The 16,105-nt window shown below is 40.4% G+C and overlaps 1 protein-coding gene across 8 annotated transcripts in view; it reads left to right on the plus strand.

Annotated features, from left to right (window-relative positions):
* Positions 1-16,105, plus strand: part of LOC122982113 (plexin-A1-like) — a 265,073-nt gene that overhangs the window by 133,595 nt on the left and 115,373 nt on the right. For 7 of the 8 annotated variants that reach the window (XM_044351146.1, XM_044351142.1, XM_044351141.1 and 4 more), the window contains 4 exons: positions 9,269-9,369; positions 11,218-11,341; positions 11,717-11,870; positions 12,514-12,613. In XM_044351146.1, the coding sequence (XP_044207081.1) occupies positions 9,269-9,369; positions 11,218-11,341; positions 11,717-11,870; positions 12,514-12,613 (479 nt within the window). Of the gene's footprint in view, positions 1-9,268; positions 9,370-11,217; positions 11,342-11,716; positions 11,871-12,513; positions 12,614-14,287; positions 15,212-16,105 lie in introns of those variants that run through there. The other variant, XM_044351149.1, reaches the window with a different exon arrangement.

Genomic DNA, 16,105 nt, shown 5'->3' on the forward strand with positions numbered 1-16,105 from the left:
TCCAAGCCCGGAGTGTAAACTACATCTTTTTTTTTTCAAGCCAAAAAAAGCATTTGAGGGAAAAACTGTATTCTCTGGACTCGGCAGACATGTAGTTACATTCACTGATCCAGAATGATGAGAACATACAAATAATGATCAGCTCTGTTGTCTGTTCAGTTCACTGGAGTCAGAAGAAGTTTAGAATTGCGGCCACTTTTCCCCAAGAGCCTGGAGTTTGTCACTTACTTCAAGGTTACAGATGTAAAAAAAATCAGTGTTATTAGTTCAACTCAAGATGAGAAAGTACTGGTACCATAACTGTCATGTGAAAAACTATGCTGTTAGGATTTGAATGTGAAAAAGTCAAATATCACTTTGTCTTCAATTTTTATTTAAAAAAAAATCACACATTAGTATTTTAATATTAGCAACATGTGGAAAAACTTAAGTCCAACTTACTGCTTAACTCAGGTAAAGTTGCTCAAGGTTGCATAAGGTTAAATGTATAAGTTGTGGTACTATAACCTTCTCATCTTATGGAGAAAAAAAGTTTAAAAAGCTGAAAAACTCTTTTTGTACTTTTTGCATTTCAGAGTTTAAGGCAGAGTGTGTTTAGACAAGCATAAAAAAATAATCCAAAAAAAAAAAATCCAACACTGACAACACCAGAGAAGTTTATGTTTTACTTTTCACTCCAGAGGATATACAGTATGTAAATTATACTCTTTAACCTCATGTTTATTTAATATTAGAGTATTTCTTTCACACCAAACACACTACAAGACATAATATTGAGCTAGCTTTTGGAATTGGCCCTTGACTGTCAACAACATTATGATAATTCTTATGATGATGATACTTAAAGCAGTAGCATCACTGATTTGTTTAGCCACCAGGGGGCAGAAAATCACACTGTGAACACAACACCGACACATTTTCACCTTTATAAAGTTGCAATATGATAGCCAACAGTTTCCCATTTACACATCCAGCGGCCACAGAGCTACATTAGCATTTATTTGGAGTTGTGCCTCTGGTGACCTGATGAATACAGGTCCAACCATTCTCCTCTTAACTCTGTTTTGAGAAAGATATCTGTCTCTTCAGTTGCTAAACGCTCCACTATGTTCACCAGCTAGTCACTATCTTTGTCTGTCTGATGTTTGATGTCAGGCACATAATGAACAGTGGGTTTGCAGAGATTTTTTGCTACAAAGCAGCTGCACTAGGAAACAGGAATAATGAGAGCGGTGAGACTGAACCGAACAGTAAAGTTGCGGGCTGTAAAACCAAAACCATGAGATGAAAGATGCAGAAATGCTCTGTGGAGCTCAGGAAAAGCTAAGAGGTAGGTGATTAAAAAAAACAAACAAACAAACAAACAAAAAACTTATTGCAGTTTAAAAAACTGTGGTCTGCAGGAAAACCCTTCGCACTACATCACTTGAAAACCTGTTATACTGTATACAGTCTCTTTGGTGAGCACTTGAGTACGATGTACCTTTTGCTCTCTTTCTCCTCTTCTTCCTCCTCTTCATCCCTCCTTTCCTCTCTCTCCTCGTTGAATAATAGAAATGCCAAGTGATGGGAGCTCAAACATCAAAAAGCCCATTTCCCAGCTTGACAGAGCAATTTACCTTTCCCCATATTCACTCACACACGTAATTAAAAGTGGTGGATTGGACTGCAGCGTATAGACCGCGTATCTGTATAGCCGTAGTGACTCACACATAAGAACGTACACACACACATAGTGCAAAAACATAAAGCTGCCTGATTCACCGCGAGAGGAGAATTTTTCGATTAGCGAGCGATGGATTTATACATGGCTGTCACTGTGTCTCTGCTGCACACACACACTCATACTGTACATACACACACACAGTCTCTCTTATGTTCTGTCCGTGTCTTTGCCCGCTTCTAACTTTTCTCTCTCTCTCTATTCCAGTGAAGTCACTGATTTTTTTTTTTGCCCTCATAAAAACGAACAGTGGCACTAAATCAATTTTATCACTGCAGTTGTTTCCTCGTTACATGTTCAAATTGTACCGATCTAATAAAAAACAGCAGGGTAAGAGAGATTTTTCATCCTGTCACCGTAGTCTGTTGTTGACGTCACCGAGACGGATATTTCTTCAGACATCCTGTATGTCCCTATGGATGACATCACCTAATTGCTTTAAAGTAAATGACTAAGTGGATTACAGCTTGTACTCTATTGATTTCTAGTGTACCTTTGAACCAAATTACTCACTTATCATATAATTACCAGCTTTGCTTCTACGGACCGCTCCTGTGTTATTCTTCTATTTCTTTTCCATACTAAAAGAGCCTCAGGACTGGATTTTGGAATTGTAATCTACTTCCTGTATTGATGTGCAGTGCGGCTGCGAGTCCAAGCCCAGTCTCTGATCTTTTCCTGCGCTGTAGCATCACCACCAGATTTCCACTACTGAAGTCACAGGGCAAGGTCAAGCCTCTTTGCTTGTAAAACAGCTTCGTAAGGTGACCCGTTGGCAGCAAATGGCTTCGCCCCCTGCCTCCGCAAGGCCGCTCAGACAGTGGCATAATGGTCTGATGATGTACCTCCGTGTATCGATTTAGCTACAGTACAGAAATGTAGTGAACCGTACTGTACCGCGCGGTGGAGAAACCCTACACCTGGCACCACATCAGAGAGGGTTCATATTCAATTCACTCAGCAGTTACTGCACTTGGAGGTCAGGGAGAAAAGACTGCCTTGCGCTCCTTTAAAAGCAGCTCCTTTGGTGTTCGTCCAACTTTGAAGTCGCTAAAAAATTTTTTTAGTGAAGACAGGGACAGGGAGAAAAATGAGGAGAGGCTACAGAAATCTACTGGATGTGCCCTTGGCCCCCTGTCAGCTAATTGGTGAATTGAGTTTTGGAACAGCGTGTTTTAGCAGTTGTTTCGCGTGGGCACATTAAAATCAGCGTCAGGATGGTCTATTGCTTAAAGACGGCGTCATTCAACCAGAGGACAACTGTGATTATCATGGCGGAAGTGTCTCAGAGCAGATCCTTCAGGGTGGCTGCTCTCCAAAGTTTAATACTTAAACTTACTTGACTTTAACTGACATCCGTCCTCCTTGCAGATTTAAGCAGATACATCAAGAAACAGACTTTTTATTTCATGATTTGCATAAACCAAAATGAGTAATGGCTGCTACAGCCACTTCACAAAAAAGTGCTAGCCCTAGCTTTCTCTGAGGCAGAGAGGAGCTGTTTTTTAAGTTAACATTACATTGTGTTATATATTCTAACATGGCAAAAGCAGCTAATGACTTAAATAATTAATAATGGCTTTTTAATTGTCATATGTTATTATATTAATCAAAAATTTGCAGCGTGCTGTCCAAAAAACTGAAAAAAGGCAAACAAATGAGTGTGATGTACCTTTTTATATTTAGCAATGCACTATAATATATTTTCGGATATCTGCTGAAACCCCTTGTCCTGTCTTTACTCTCACACAAATACGCACACACACACACACCAGCCGTCTGTCTGTCAAGGCAGAGAGATGAGTGATCGGCTGATCAGAATGTAATCTGTGAGACAAAGAGACAGACTGAGAGAGAGAGAGAGAGAGAGAGAGAGAGAGAGAGAGAGACAGATGTCTTAATGTGGTTGAGAGGAACAGCGTGACTTGGATTTGAACAAGGAAATGAGCTGAAGTTGATTTGTGAAAGAGCTAAACTTAGTGACTGTGAGGCTGTGAGTGAGTGTGATAGAGAGAGAGAGAGAGAGAGATAGAGAGAGAATGAAATGAGGATGTATCTGATCTCAGCAATTATATGTCACTTAAGTGTTGATTCATATGAGAGGAGAATAAAGGTAATATTTTGAATAGTGTGACTTAAGGGCTTCTTCTTTAGTGTAAAAGGAACACTCCCCTTTTTTTGTTGTAACTAATATGAAAGGTATATTTTCACTTCATGTCTTAGTGTTGAACTGTACGTTGCCCATTGTAATCTTAGCCTAATCCAGACAATACAGGACAGTAACGCTACACACAGCAATTTACTTTCTCCCCAGTATCTCCCTTGTGCAGAAGTGACACAAAAGGGAAAAAATGACAAAGAGATACATATTGAGGGGGGGGGGGGGGGGGTTACTGCTGATCATATCCGTCGTCAAAGGCGAGTCGGGTTTCTATCACAGCCGCTGGATATGAAACTGCCAAAGTTTCCCATTGTGTACTTATTATTGAGATATGACTAATACCTGCTGGTGATCAGAGAGCTTACAAAAACAAGAACATACTCCTAAAGAATAATGATGGAGAGATCCTCTCTTCACAAGGCACCGTATTTCTCCTCTTCTGTCTTCTCGCCTCCAAGGTTGTGTCTGTCGGTGTCTACTCGTGATCTATGGCTTCATTTGCTGTGTTTTTCTGTATCCAACCAAATTCAAGACAGATGAGAACAGAGCAGAACAGAAAGACAGACAGAGAGACAGAGAGAGAGAAAGAGAAATAAATGTATAAAATAAAAGTTCAAAAATAGTGGAAACACCTCTGAAAAGGGTGAAAAAGTGCGAGTCATTATCCGATCATCAAGCAAACACCCTTTAACGTGTTAAAGTTCATACAGTTTATTAACTCACATGTGCAAATACTGCACCGTAATATCTGTATTTTCACAAATGGTATGTCTGGGTGCACTCTGTTGCCAGTTACATGTGTGTGTTTTGTGTCTTGCAAAATCTGGGTGGCTGGCAGAATAAGCCATCCATCAGCCTATTGTGTAGTGATAGCGCCTTATATTCTCTCCCCATATTATACAGATGGGACAATTACGGCTAGGCCTATAGCCGCGGCTAGCTGGGACCGCACAGGCCCCATATGTGGAATGAAACATCAGTCACAATTACATTTGTGTGTCTTTCACATCAATCCTTCCCTGCATCCCTCATCCCCTACCCCCCCCCCCCCCCACCCCCTCCTCTCATCAGCCACTAGGCAAATTAAGAGCCTCTCTATCATGACCCAAATGAGAGAGGCTCATTTGTAGCTGTTATTTATTTGTAATAACCCCCCCCCCATCCTCTGCTCTGTTCTCCCTCTTCCTTCCACTCTGGAAACATGACAAAAAAAAAAAAAGAAAAAAGGCATCCGAGTCCCACTGGAAGCTTTTTTTTTTTGTCCACAAACAGTCCATTATCAGTTTGAAAACCAAAATTAATGCTTTAAATGGACATTTGTTTCCTCTATGATCTCATTTTTTTCTATCTCCCTTTACCTCGTCTCCTAATTCTTGTGTTATTTCCACCCACCTCCCTCCACTGTCCACAGATGAATGTGTCTCCCTCTGCAGCAGCAAATAGGCCAGGAATGAAAATGCCATATTTAATATAAATAGGTGATTCTCACTTACTTTCTGTCTCACACACACACACACACACACACACACACACACACATTCTCTAGCCACCTCAGTAAGACAAAGAGTCTTTGGCAGAGCAACTCCCGTTTCCCATCCCATTATCTGTTTTCTAAAACTCAATAATTGAACTGTTCCATTGGAATACATCATCCGCCCCACTATCACAAAACCCCATTGAATAAACTTCTCTCCCTGGCTATTGTGCTTGAGCGTGACATGTTTTTTTTCCTCCTCCCTCTATCAGATAAGCTGTATTACTAGCGTGGTATTTGTCCAGGCGCAAGTAATGACTGCAATTTGCTGCTATTTGGTGTCCTGTAAGATGCCGGTGTCTGGTAATGGTAGCATTATAATAGTTATCAGACACAGGTTACTATTATCATGCTATAAATCTGCCATAAACTATTGTGTCCAACTGTACATCAGACTGACACAGAAGGAGGAGATGCACAGTCTGCGGATGAAAGGGAGGGATTACTAGCATCTAGTCGAGAGATGTGCTGCTCTTATATGAAAGCTATTGAGGGATGTAACTTGAAATAGCATCATATTATCATAGGAACATATATAGTAATGTATGGGAAAAAAACCTCACTGACAAAAGACAGATGTGAAGAAAAAATCTGTGGATTGACAATGAAAAACACATCATGATGCAACAAATATCGAAATAAAATAAGATGATAAGATTATTTCAATGCCTGTGTTTTATTTTCAGTGGAACTTGTTTCAGTGCCGACACAATACGAGTGTTTCATTGCCAATGTTGTCTTTTTCAGTTAAGGTTTTGTTTTCAATGCCAAACTTTATTTTAGGTGCCAAAATTTAATTTGTCACTGTTCTAGCCCCATAAGCATGCTAACATGCTCACAATGGCAATGCTAACATGCTGTCAGGTAGTCCTGTTTACCAGGGTCATAACCTTATTTGTGCATGTTAGCATGCCAATAATTGATGATTTGAAGTATGAAACACTAAGTACAGCTGAGGCTGATGTAAATGTCAGTTTTGCAGATATTTGGTATTAACCAAAGTATTGGACAAATATAGATATTGACTTGACGATGGCGCTAGAAGAAGAGAGAAACAAACACCACGGTAGACTTTAAGTATCTCCTGTGCTGTGAGATGTCAGCACTGTCTGTCCCAGATTAACCCCTGCAAAAAACTCATAAACACCAAAAACAAATAATCTAGCTGTAGATATTCTGCTCACAAATTGACTACAAAATGCCTTTTTGAACATGAACTTTGAATGCAGACTGCAGACTTTCCCACACAAGTAACGGCTAGAGCAGATCCTAGCACAGTTCTCTGCAGGAGGGCGTCAGAGGCTGCCCCATGCAGCGGGAGTCTTGAGTCATCTGATTGAAGGCATGGGCAAGTTGCTGCAAGATGAGTTTTTTCCAACGTGCAAAGGTGTGATGTTCAGTCCAAAACTAGTACACTGATTGGATGAAATTGATTAGATGGGGGGGAAAAAAAGATAGTGGACATTTTTGAAGTATACAGTGACAAGAAAACTAACATATTTGTGTCTGATTAAACATCCAGCAGCTGTGTAGCCATAAGACATGAAAAGAGCTTGCTTTACTGTTTGAAGGTTGAGAGGTGCATGAAGTATAGTTTCCTCTTTGAAGGATTCTACACTGCTGCGCCTGCAGCTGCTATTAGAATTCATCCTCAACACTTCCCAGATCACCTGGTGCGCCCCCTGCCTCTGCAGGGTTATTGATGTCGTACTTGATGTCGCAGCAGGAGGTGTGTGCATGCATGTGTTCTAGCATGTGGACGTGTCTTGGGTGGTCAGTGATGTATTTAAGTACTTAACTGCCCCAGAAAACTTGTCTTAAACTCTCAATTTGGTCCTGTCGTAACTTTTTCATTTGTGTGTGTGTGTGTGTGTGTTTGTGTGTGTGTTTACCTGAGGCAATTTCCCGTCCACAAATCCGTCTGTCACTGGCAAATGAAATCCAGCGAAATGAGATAAAACACATGGATGCTGATACACTGGAGATTTTAAGAGATTTAAGAGAGAGCAGAGTAAACCAGAGTGTGCACAGGTATGATTAAAACATTTCAAAATGTCCTCTTAAAGGATAATACCTCCTCTTTAGAGTGTTCTACAATCTGGGTGAAATTCAAGGTAACTTGTGCTTTCTGATAATTGTGCGGACAGATGGCAGATGGTGAAAACGCAGGCAGCAGCAGAAAACATGTCTGTTTTATGATAACTGCAAAGAGAACTTTCTGTGGAGACGGACTTCTTAAACGATAATCCCTGTCTGTCTCACTGTCTCCCCTGATGTTCAGACACTTCTTTGGTCGCCGTTGAAGAGGCAGGTAAATTTGGACAGCATTGTTTGATGTCCTTGTTAATACCCAAGTTCTCCAGTTTCCCCATAGAGATCATTAAAGTTTCATCTTATCTTAGACATGCAGACACACAGATGGCAGCCACAGAGATTTAGCGAACAAAAGGAGTAATCCTCGATGTTTATCTGAATGGTGTACAATGAGATATTCTTTGGAAGACATTAAGCAAACACAGTCCTCTTATGTTCTGATGACGGCTTATGTAAGTGTAGTTTTCAGCATAAAAAGAAAAAAAGTAGATGAAGGTCTACTATTTCCTCTTTGCTCGCATTTCATTTGAGCGCTGCGAGTTTTAATGGATCATTTTTGAAGGTTCGTAGCTCTTGATGTGGGGGCGGCTGTGTGGCTCAGGAGGTAAGCTCAGATCGGTGGTTCGATCCCGGGCTCCTCCGGTCCGCTTGTCGAAGTGTCCGTGGGCAAGATACTGAAGCCCAAATTACTCCCAATGGCTGGGCCAGCAGTGTGTGAATGTGTGTGTTAATGGGTGAATGTTGACATGTATTGTGAAAGCACTTTGAGTGGTCAGAAGACTAGAAAGGCGTTATATAAATGCAGTCCATTTACCATTTGACAGAACACCAGCTGAAAGGTTATACAGACAATATACAGTATATATCACAATTTACACTGAAGGTTGATTGGAGATCATGTGTCTGAATGTGTGGTAGTGAAGTCAAGGCAAAACAGCCAATCAAAATGGTTTCATTACTGCATGAAAGGCGTCACAGGGGTACTCTGACATTTTTTATTGCGTATCCTTAAATTTAGGGGACTTAAAGGGACAGATTTAGAAACAGTGGAGAAAAGAATGGCCAAAATTGATGAAGCAGAGGTCGAGATATTCAGACTTTTAGTCCTGAGTGTGGGTCATACTCCAAGAATGCAACCCGTGATGCTATGCAATAGTGTTTTTGTTACGCCCTCCCTGTCTGGTAAACACTCGCTTCTCCAACTTCATGCCCCAAGCTTGTAACACACGCTGTTAATGAACAAGACTGAGAGTCTACATCCATTCTAGCGGCTCTGTGAGCTGCACTTAGGCACAGCGGTGCTTTGAGGAGGTATGAAGGGCATTGTCCAGACATTAAAGTGCAGTGGAGAGTTGTCAGCAATTTACTTTTTCTACAATCTGTTTAGTATCTCTCCAAGTAAACTGCTTGCTTCTATCGGTATTTTAGAACTGTGGGCAGTACACAGTATATTACAGAGAGATGTTTGTCAGAGGGTGTAATCTTAACCAGTGTGTGTGTGTGTTTACATGTGTTTAAGCCTGTACTTCTCCCCCTCTAACTAGCCTTGCATGCAGCAGTATGGAGTTATAAGCATCACCTCCAGAACTGTTTATCTCCGATAGTCACAGTGCTTGTTCCTTTAATCTCATGTTCCAGGCACATGACACATTCGGTAGATCCTGTTTAAACCAGACCTATATGGTATGGGCTGTTTGATGGTGGCTTGTGTACAACATTAACCAGGTTTGTGTTCCCGTGTGTGTTTCATTTCCAGGTCACTCGTGTGCCAGTGGAGAGCTGTGAGCAGTACGCCTCCTGCGGAGCCTGTCTGGGATCAGGAGACCCTCACTGTGGTTGGTGTGTGCTGCATAATGTGTAAGTGCATATCTGTTCACTATGATGTAATTTCGGTGCTTACACGATGATGTCATTTCAGTGCTTACAGTACATTCAGCCTGTGCTCTGCAGTTAATTATAATCCATCACTGTAATGGATGGAGTTCTGCAAATTCTATCATATTTTTATGAGTCCTTTCAATGTTCATGTTAACCATGTTTTATAGACCTTTTTTTATTGAATTTGCGCATCTGTGGATTTTAACATGCCAAATGCTAAAGCCACAATGTGCCACCTTACAATAATGAAAGAGTGCAAAAAAGTCACAAAAAGACTATTCATGCTGCCAGCATATATACATATAGTCATTGTGGCAACATAAAATATGATTTTTAAATAACAAAATCCAAAAAAAAAGTCAGAAGAGTCCAAAATGGAGGAACCTATCATAGCTTATTAGCTGTGTTGTACCATCAACTTTTATTGTACTTAAGCATAAACTGCTCCACAAAATGGGGAATGGTTCGCAAAAAGTGAGAGACAGTAGTCGACGGTACAAATATGTCTCTCGAATAAACGGTGTGAACTTATTGTCTTGCTAGCAACTGAGCCATCAAGCTCGCTAACTGTCACAAGTGTAGCAGCTAGCAAGCTTTAAATTATGTGATTTACAGTCCTGAGAACAAAATGGCAGTGGGAGATAAAGAACATTGTACAAAGAGCTAGCATGTTAGCTGTCAGCTCATTAGCTACAGTTGTTAACCAGCTAGCCCTGCAAGTAGTCCCTATAAGTCACCAACCCTCTAGAACTGACAATTTTGTGAAGATGCGCAGATTAATTTCACTTTGCCACTTTCAAGTGTGACGAGCTTTTACACTACAATGAGCATCAAGTAGGCTAATTCAATTTTCCTAAGTATGTAATTGGTGCTTAGCATATTGTCTTTTTCTGCTCAGTATTCCAGCAGTAGTTCAGTTCATCATTTCTGCTGGTTCAGTCAGAGACACTTGCATCAGGGAACTGACCATTTATAACTAATTATACAGTTAGAATTGGTGGAAAATGATCTTTGTAGGAGCTCTCAAAGGATATGAGATGCAACAAGGACTCTGCTGGAAAAACAAATTCCTCTTAATAAACATATACAGCACATATACGTCAAATCTTAGCACATAAGAAGGAAATCGGGGTCGGAGGGAATGTTGGCATGAGCCTTTCTGCAAAGTAGTCAGGTTGTAAAGGACATCATGTAAAACTGTACTGTTATGATTGGATGGTACTAGTCAGCTGGTAGCCAGGCACCTGATGAATGATGGTGAAACATGAATGAAGCAGCCGATGCCAATCAGCTAATGGAAGAGCGATTTCAGTGCTGTGCCTGAACTAATGCCATGCTCCATTTGATTTTCACTTTGCTTGTTTATCGGGCTGCATGTTAAACTGTTGAATTTTTTATCTGTCATAATGATATACAGCCTTAGAATCATTTATCAGTGCTCTTAAACTTTGATAAACATTAGATTCATTTTGATCAATGCAACCTCTGGTTACATACCGTACAAGCGCGCACACACATATCGTTCTGACTATGCTTCTCTCCTGAACCCTCTCAAGTTTTTTACAGCACTACTGAAATACTACATTCAGTATATCCCTAATCCAGTAATGTCTGCCCTCCAAACAACCTGGAATATAACAACTTTGTGAATAATGTAATATTTAGTTTCATAAGCAAGAAGCAGCTGACGGTACCGGTGCTGCATTTTGACAAAATATCTTTACCCATGGCACAAAGCAAAATATACTTTACCTATATGGTAACCACTAAACAGGATGAATGTGGATTTAATATGCTAAATAAATCTAAATTCTCTTTTTCTCGTAGATGTTCGAGGAAGGATCGCTGTGAGCGAGCAGAGGAGCCTCAGCGTTTCACCACTAGAGTGGAGCAATGTGTCCGACTCTCAGTCCAACCCGACACCGTCTCTGTCACCATGTCAGAAGTGCAGGTACAGTGTGTTGCTGCACCACTGTGTGTGTGTGTGTGTGTGTGTGTGTGTTCAGATGTGTCAGAGTGGCTCTGCAAGCACTGTATTGTATGTGTGCACATTTGTGTGACAGGAAGAAGTGGGAGAATGAAAGATTGACAGGAGAAGTGAGTAAGATAGATCTCAAATGAGGTTAAATAATATTTGTACTTGTGTCATCACTGGCAGTCTGTCCATCATTTTGAGTGTGGCATGGAATGTGAGTTTTGAGACACAAATCTGAGCAGATTTTCTGTTTTCAGGCGGCAGAAATCTCGCTTATTGCAGCACTAATGAAGTATATTGATTTTAAATCAGCTTTTTCTGTCATCTCTCTGCTTTCTTTCCTCCTCCTAGCTGGAACTTCAGACCCAGAATGTGCCCAGTCTGTCTGCTGGAGTGAACTGCTCCTTTGATGACTATGTAGAGACGGAAGGACGCATCTACGGTGGACGGATCTTCTGCCTGTCCCCCTCTACAAAAGAAGTGGCCCCCATCACACAGGACCAGGGTAAAAAAAAAAAAATCCCATCATTACAAAAATAGTTAGAAAGGTGTGGAATCATAGAAACATGGGATGAAGTTTCCTGACATTTCATACATCTGACAAACTTTTGTTTCGGAGAGAAGAAGACTCTTCTTCATTCTGGGCTTTTCGGTTGAGCGGTTTTGTTTGATGCCGCACATATAAAACTGTTTGCTTCATTCAGCCTGTTCATTCAACTGTGTGAAACACAAGACATTCTGCTCTTTAACCGCACCCGTCTCTTTGTGATTATCAAACTTATAAACTGCTTATTCACAAATTAACGGCTCAAAACCTAAACAGGCATATGGACAGCTGAACCTTTTCCTACGCAGAGTAACTTCTCTACAAACTCTATTGATTGTGCTCAAGGCTCTGCTTACTTTCCAGCAGAAACACTGTGGTTCCAAAATGTCAGCTATGCAGGAATTGACAAGTAACACCTAAAATGAGGCTGTTAACATTTCAGAATACATGCCTGGGATTTGGCATGATCCCAGGGTCATAGAACACTTTCCACACACTTAGCGTGAGTGAAAATGTCAGTTGTACACTATAGAAATATGGGAAGACTGTTGAAAGGAAAAAAAGATAATCTATGATGTGGATGTTTTGTGACTACTCGTAGGTGACCGACGTGTAATAAAGCTGTATCTGAAGTCAAAGGAGACGGGGAAGAAGTTTGCCAGCGTGGACTTTGTCTTCTACAACTGCAGCGTCCATCAATCGTAAGTTTTGTCAAATTTCATAATGAAGAGTGTGATATACACCGCTGAAATACATTACAATTATACTTACAAGTTGAGAGAGGGGTTGGGAGAGGCCTGAATGCTATTTCAAATACGCAAATGATATCACACACCCAGCCAGATGCAGACTGGTAAAAAGCTGATCGATAGAGGAGCGACTCTGGTTCTTTACCAAAAGCAATAGTGCTGAAATATTGGCCTGCAAATAACTCTTATAACGGAGAATGGAAAGAACAGTGTGCGACCTCCGCTAATTCATTATTCAATGTATTTAAGTTTTTTTACAAATCAATTAGTTAATTAAATCTCAAGCAATGAAGGGACTACTGGTGAGTGAAATAATAAATCGATTCCTCACCATGCAAGACCTAGAAAGGCAGCCAAGCTTGGGAGGCTAAAACATGTCAGTCGTGTTCTTTGGAAATGAATTATCCCTAATTTAAGTATGGGAATATTGCTTGACTTCTTAGCACTGCTTTGAAAGCTGCTTACATGTTTTGGAATATCAGGGAAGGAGGGAAAGAAATACTACACACAGTATCTTTATGTAGGAAACATATTCTTACTCATTTCAGTTCATTTAAATTCTTATGAATAGTATTTAATCATCAATATTTTTTCATATCAACAATGTAACCTTAGTATAAATTTTGTATGATATTTGTTAGAGCTGAACAATTAATCGTTTTCATATCAATTTTGATTATAAGTTACACTATTATATCTTTTTTTGTTATTGATTGTTTTTATTTCCAATAATCATTGCAATGATGACACAAAATGACAAAATATAATACAATAACAAAATATAATGAAATAATACAAACCCTGCTGTAGCCCCATCTATAACATGAGGGGGGTAAAAAATTAGAATCATTCCAATAAAGTCCTAAAACAATAATGATCAATTAATTCATGGACAGATAATTAGTTCAGCAACATTTTCATCATCAATTAATCTGCCAGTTAAGATCTTGATCAATCGCTTCGGTATATTATGTCAAACAGAGCTGCAACAATCAGTCAGTTTATCGATCAATCGATCGATCGAAGTTACACTATTATATCTTGAGGACCATCAGTTATGCCAGCTATAAAGACAGCTCTCTGCTGCATCTAATTAATGTTGATTCCGTGAGGACGAACCACAAACTGAGATGCCTGATGGCGTCTGCTCTCATGATACTTGGCCAAAGATGTTCCTTCCAACAGAGATACGACTCTGTATCGTTTCAGTGTTTGAAAAGTTGGAGTAGGAACTTTTTGTCTCCATGCTGTTGAAGAAGAGCATCAGCATGAGTCTTAGAGAAACATTAGCAGCTAGCTCTTTCACTGTTGAGTGTAAATGACCAACTATCATATTGTGTTATTGTTTTAGCTTATCACTTTAAATAAAATAAATAAGGACCTCATCAAGTCAGGTATCCCCATATCCCACTCTTTCAGTCTTTATCATAATAACCCACTTTTCACAGAAAACACAAAAACCTCAAGTTACTCATTCAGTGAGTAATATTGTCGAGTCTCTTTAAAGAATTTAAAGTCCATAAAGTTGCTTGAATTGCTGCTTTGAAAACAGAAATCGCATTATTCGCAATATTAGTCAGAAAAAAACACAGTTCAGCTTTAATGGTTTTTTTCTTCTCATGCCAGTGAAGCAGATTCTCAGTTGAACTTACAAGGAGAGGAGAGGGAGAGTAGAGCGAGAGGCAGACCAGCACCGAGATCAGCCTGATAATGAATGAAGAATGTGTTCTTAATTGACCTGCCTTGTTAAATAAAGGTTAAATGAAAATAAATAAAATGTCATTCCCTAAATGACTCTTGGCTGCTCCCCTGACGTCGCCGAGTGGGATTCACTACTCAGAGTTACACACTCTCTCGCTCTCTCTCCACCACCATCCCTGACTTACTCTCTCTCTCTCTCTCTCTCTCTCTTGCTCTCTCTACCCTCTTCCACCTGGCACAGACTCACATCTCTCATTTAGGTATCTGCACTTTGTGTCAATACACCTGAAATGAAAATGCATCTCTGGCATACTAAAAGTGGATTTCTCTTTCTATGGCCAAGTTTAGATTGATGACAGCATTACTTCCTTCCCTAATGTTTAGATCATTTAAGATATCCTAAAATAAGCATACCAGTATCCTGAAAATGCTTGTCACCATCCAGTATGTCTTCTGAACTGGTCCATAAGTGGACCCAGTGATTTTGTTATGGATTCACTTAATTTTTTTTGATGATGATAAGGCCAAATGAATGACTGATCACCTGTTGATTGAACATTGGATTTTTACTCTATTCAGTCACCTATCATCACGTATTGATCACCCTACATATTCAATAATATCTCTTAGAAATATTTAGGGCTTGTCTTGCTCCAGCTCCATGTGTCTCTTATTTCACTACCTTTTTTTTTTCTCAGATGAGATGGCTATATCTTTTAAAGAGAGGAAGAGAAAAAGAGAAAAGAGAGTTAGAATTACCAGGAGATAAGAGGACCATAACAGAAAAAAAAAGCCCCTTTTCAACCTAAAAGCACCAGAAAATAAACTCAACTCTGTTACCTGTTCATGTTTGTGTTCTCACAACAGATGAAGAACCATGAAGATGTGTATTAAAATAACTCTGCTGTAGACTCTGGTTCTTTTATTTGAAATTTAGATCAAGTTCATGACTTCCTTGAAAGGTTCCTGGGCTGCTGGACAAGTTCTTGCGAGTGAATGAACAAAACACTAGTAATTACACAGTAACCTTTAATTCACCAACATTACAAGCTGCTGGATGAAATGCACTTGTCCTTCTACCGTTCTCTTTCTTCCCTCCATCTAGCCTTGTAGCTCTTTCCTCCCACCTTTCTCTTGTCTGCTTATTACTCTCTCTTCTCCCGTCCCTCTCTTCACCCATCTCTCTCCCTCCCCCGACCCCGACCCCTCTCAGCCATCCTCTCCATCCACCCCCCGGCCTCCCTTTTTCTTGCTCCTCTCTCGTTCATCAAGCCCATTTATTGCCTGCGCTCTGCTCTCAGCCCTGCATATATCTGCATAGTAATAGGCCGTTAATTAGCTCTAGCTGGGGTGCCTGTGTGGAGATGGTCATAATGGAGTGGGCTTGGAGAGAGAGCTCACCTGGGCCACTTCTCAGGGCCTCCAGGCCTAGTTCAATGGCTTTGATTCATTTTGTGAATGCGTGTGTTCTTTGTGAGCTAAAGAGCATACAGAATGTGTCAAAGTAACTGCAAAAAGAGCACTGTAGCATCTATTTATGCCTATTTTTGTCCATGCAGCAGGTGTTTCCTCATTTGTGTGTGTGTGTGTGTGTGTGTGTGTGTTTATGCTCCGTACCCCTGATTAACCAGCCCACCTAGCCCTCCTCTCTTTGCTGCATAAACAGAAGCACCGCTGTTTAAGCCTTTGATGTTGGCTCCACTGGCCCCCTCAGGACTCCTGCAGGACTGTAAAACTACAGTG

Source organism: Thunnus albacares, chromosome 5, assembly GCF_914725855.1.
Source record: "Thunnus albacares chromosome 5, fThuAlb1.1, whole genome shotgun sequence".
Classification (NCBI taxonomy): domain Eukaryota; kingdom Metazoa; phylum Chordata; class Actinopteri; order Scombriformes; family Scombridae; genus Thunnus; species Thunnus albacares.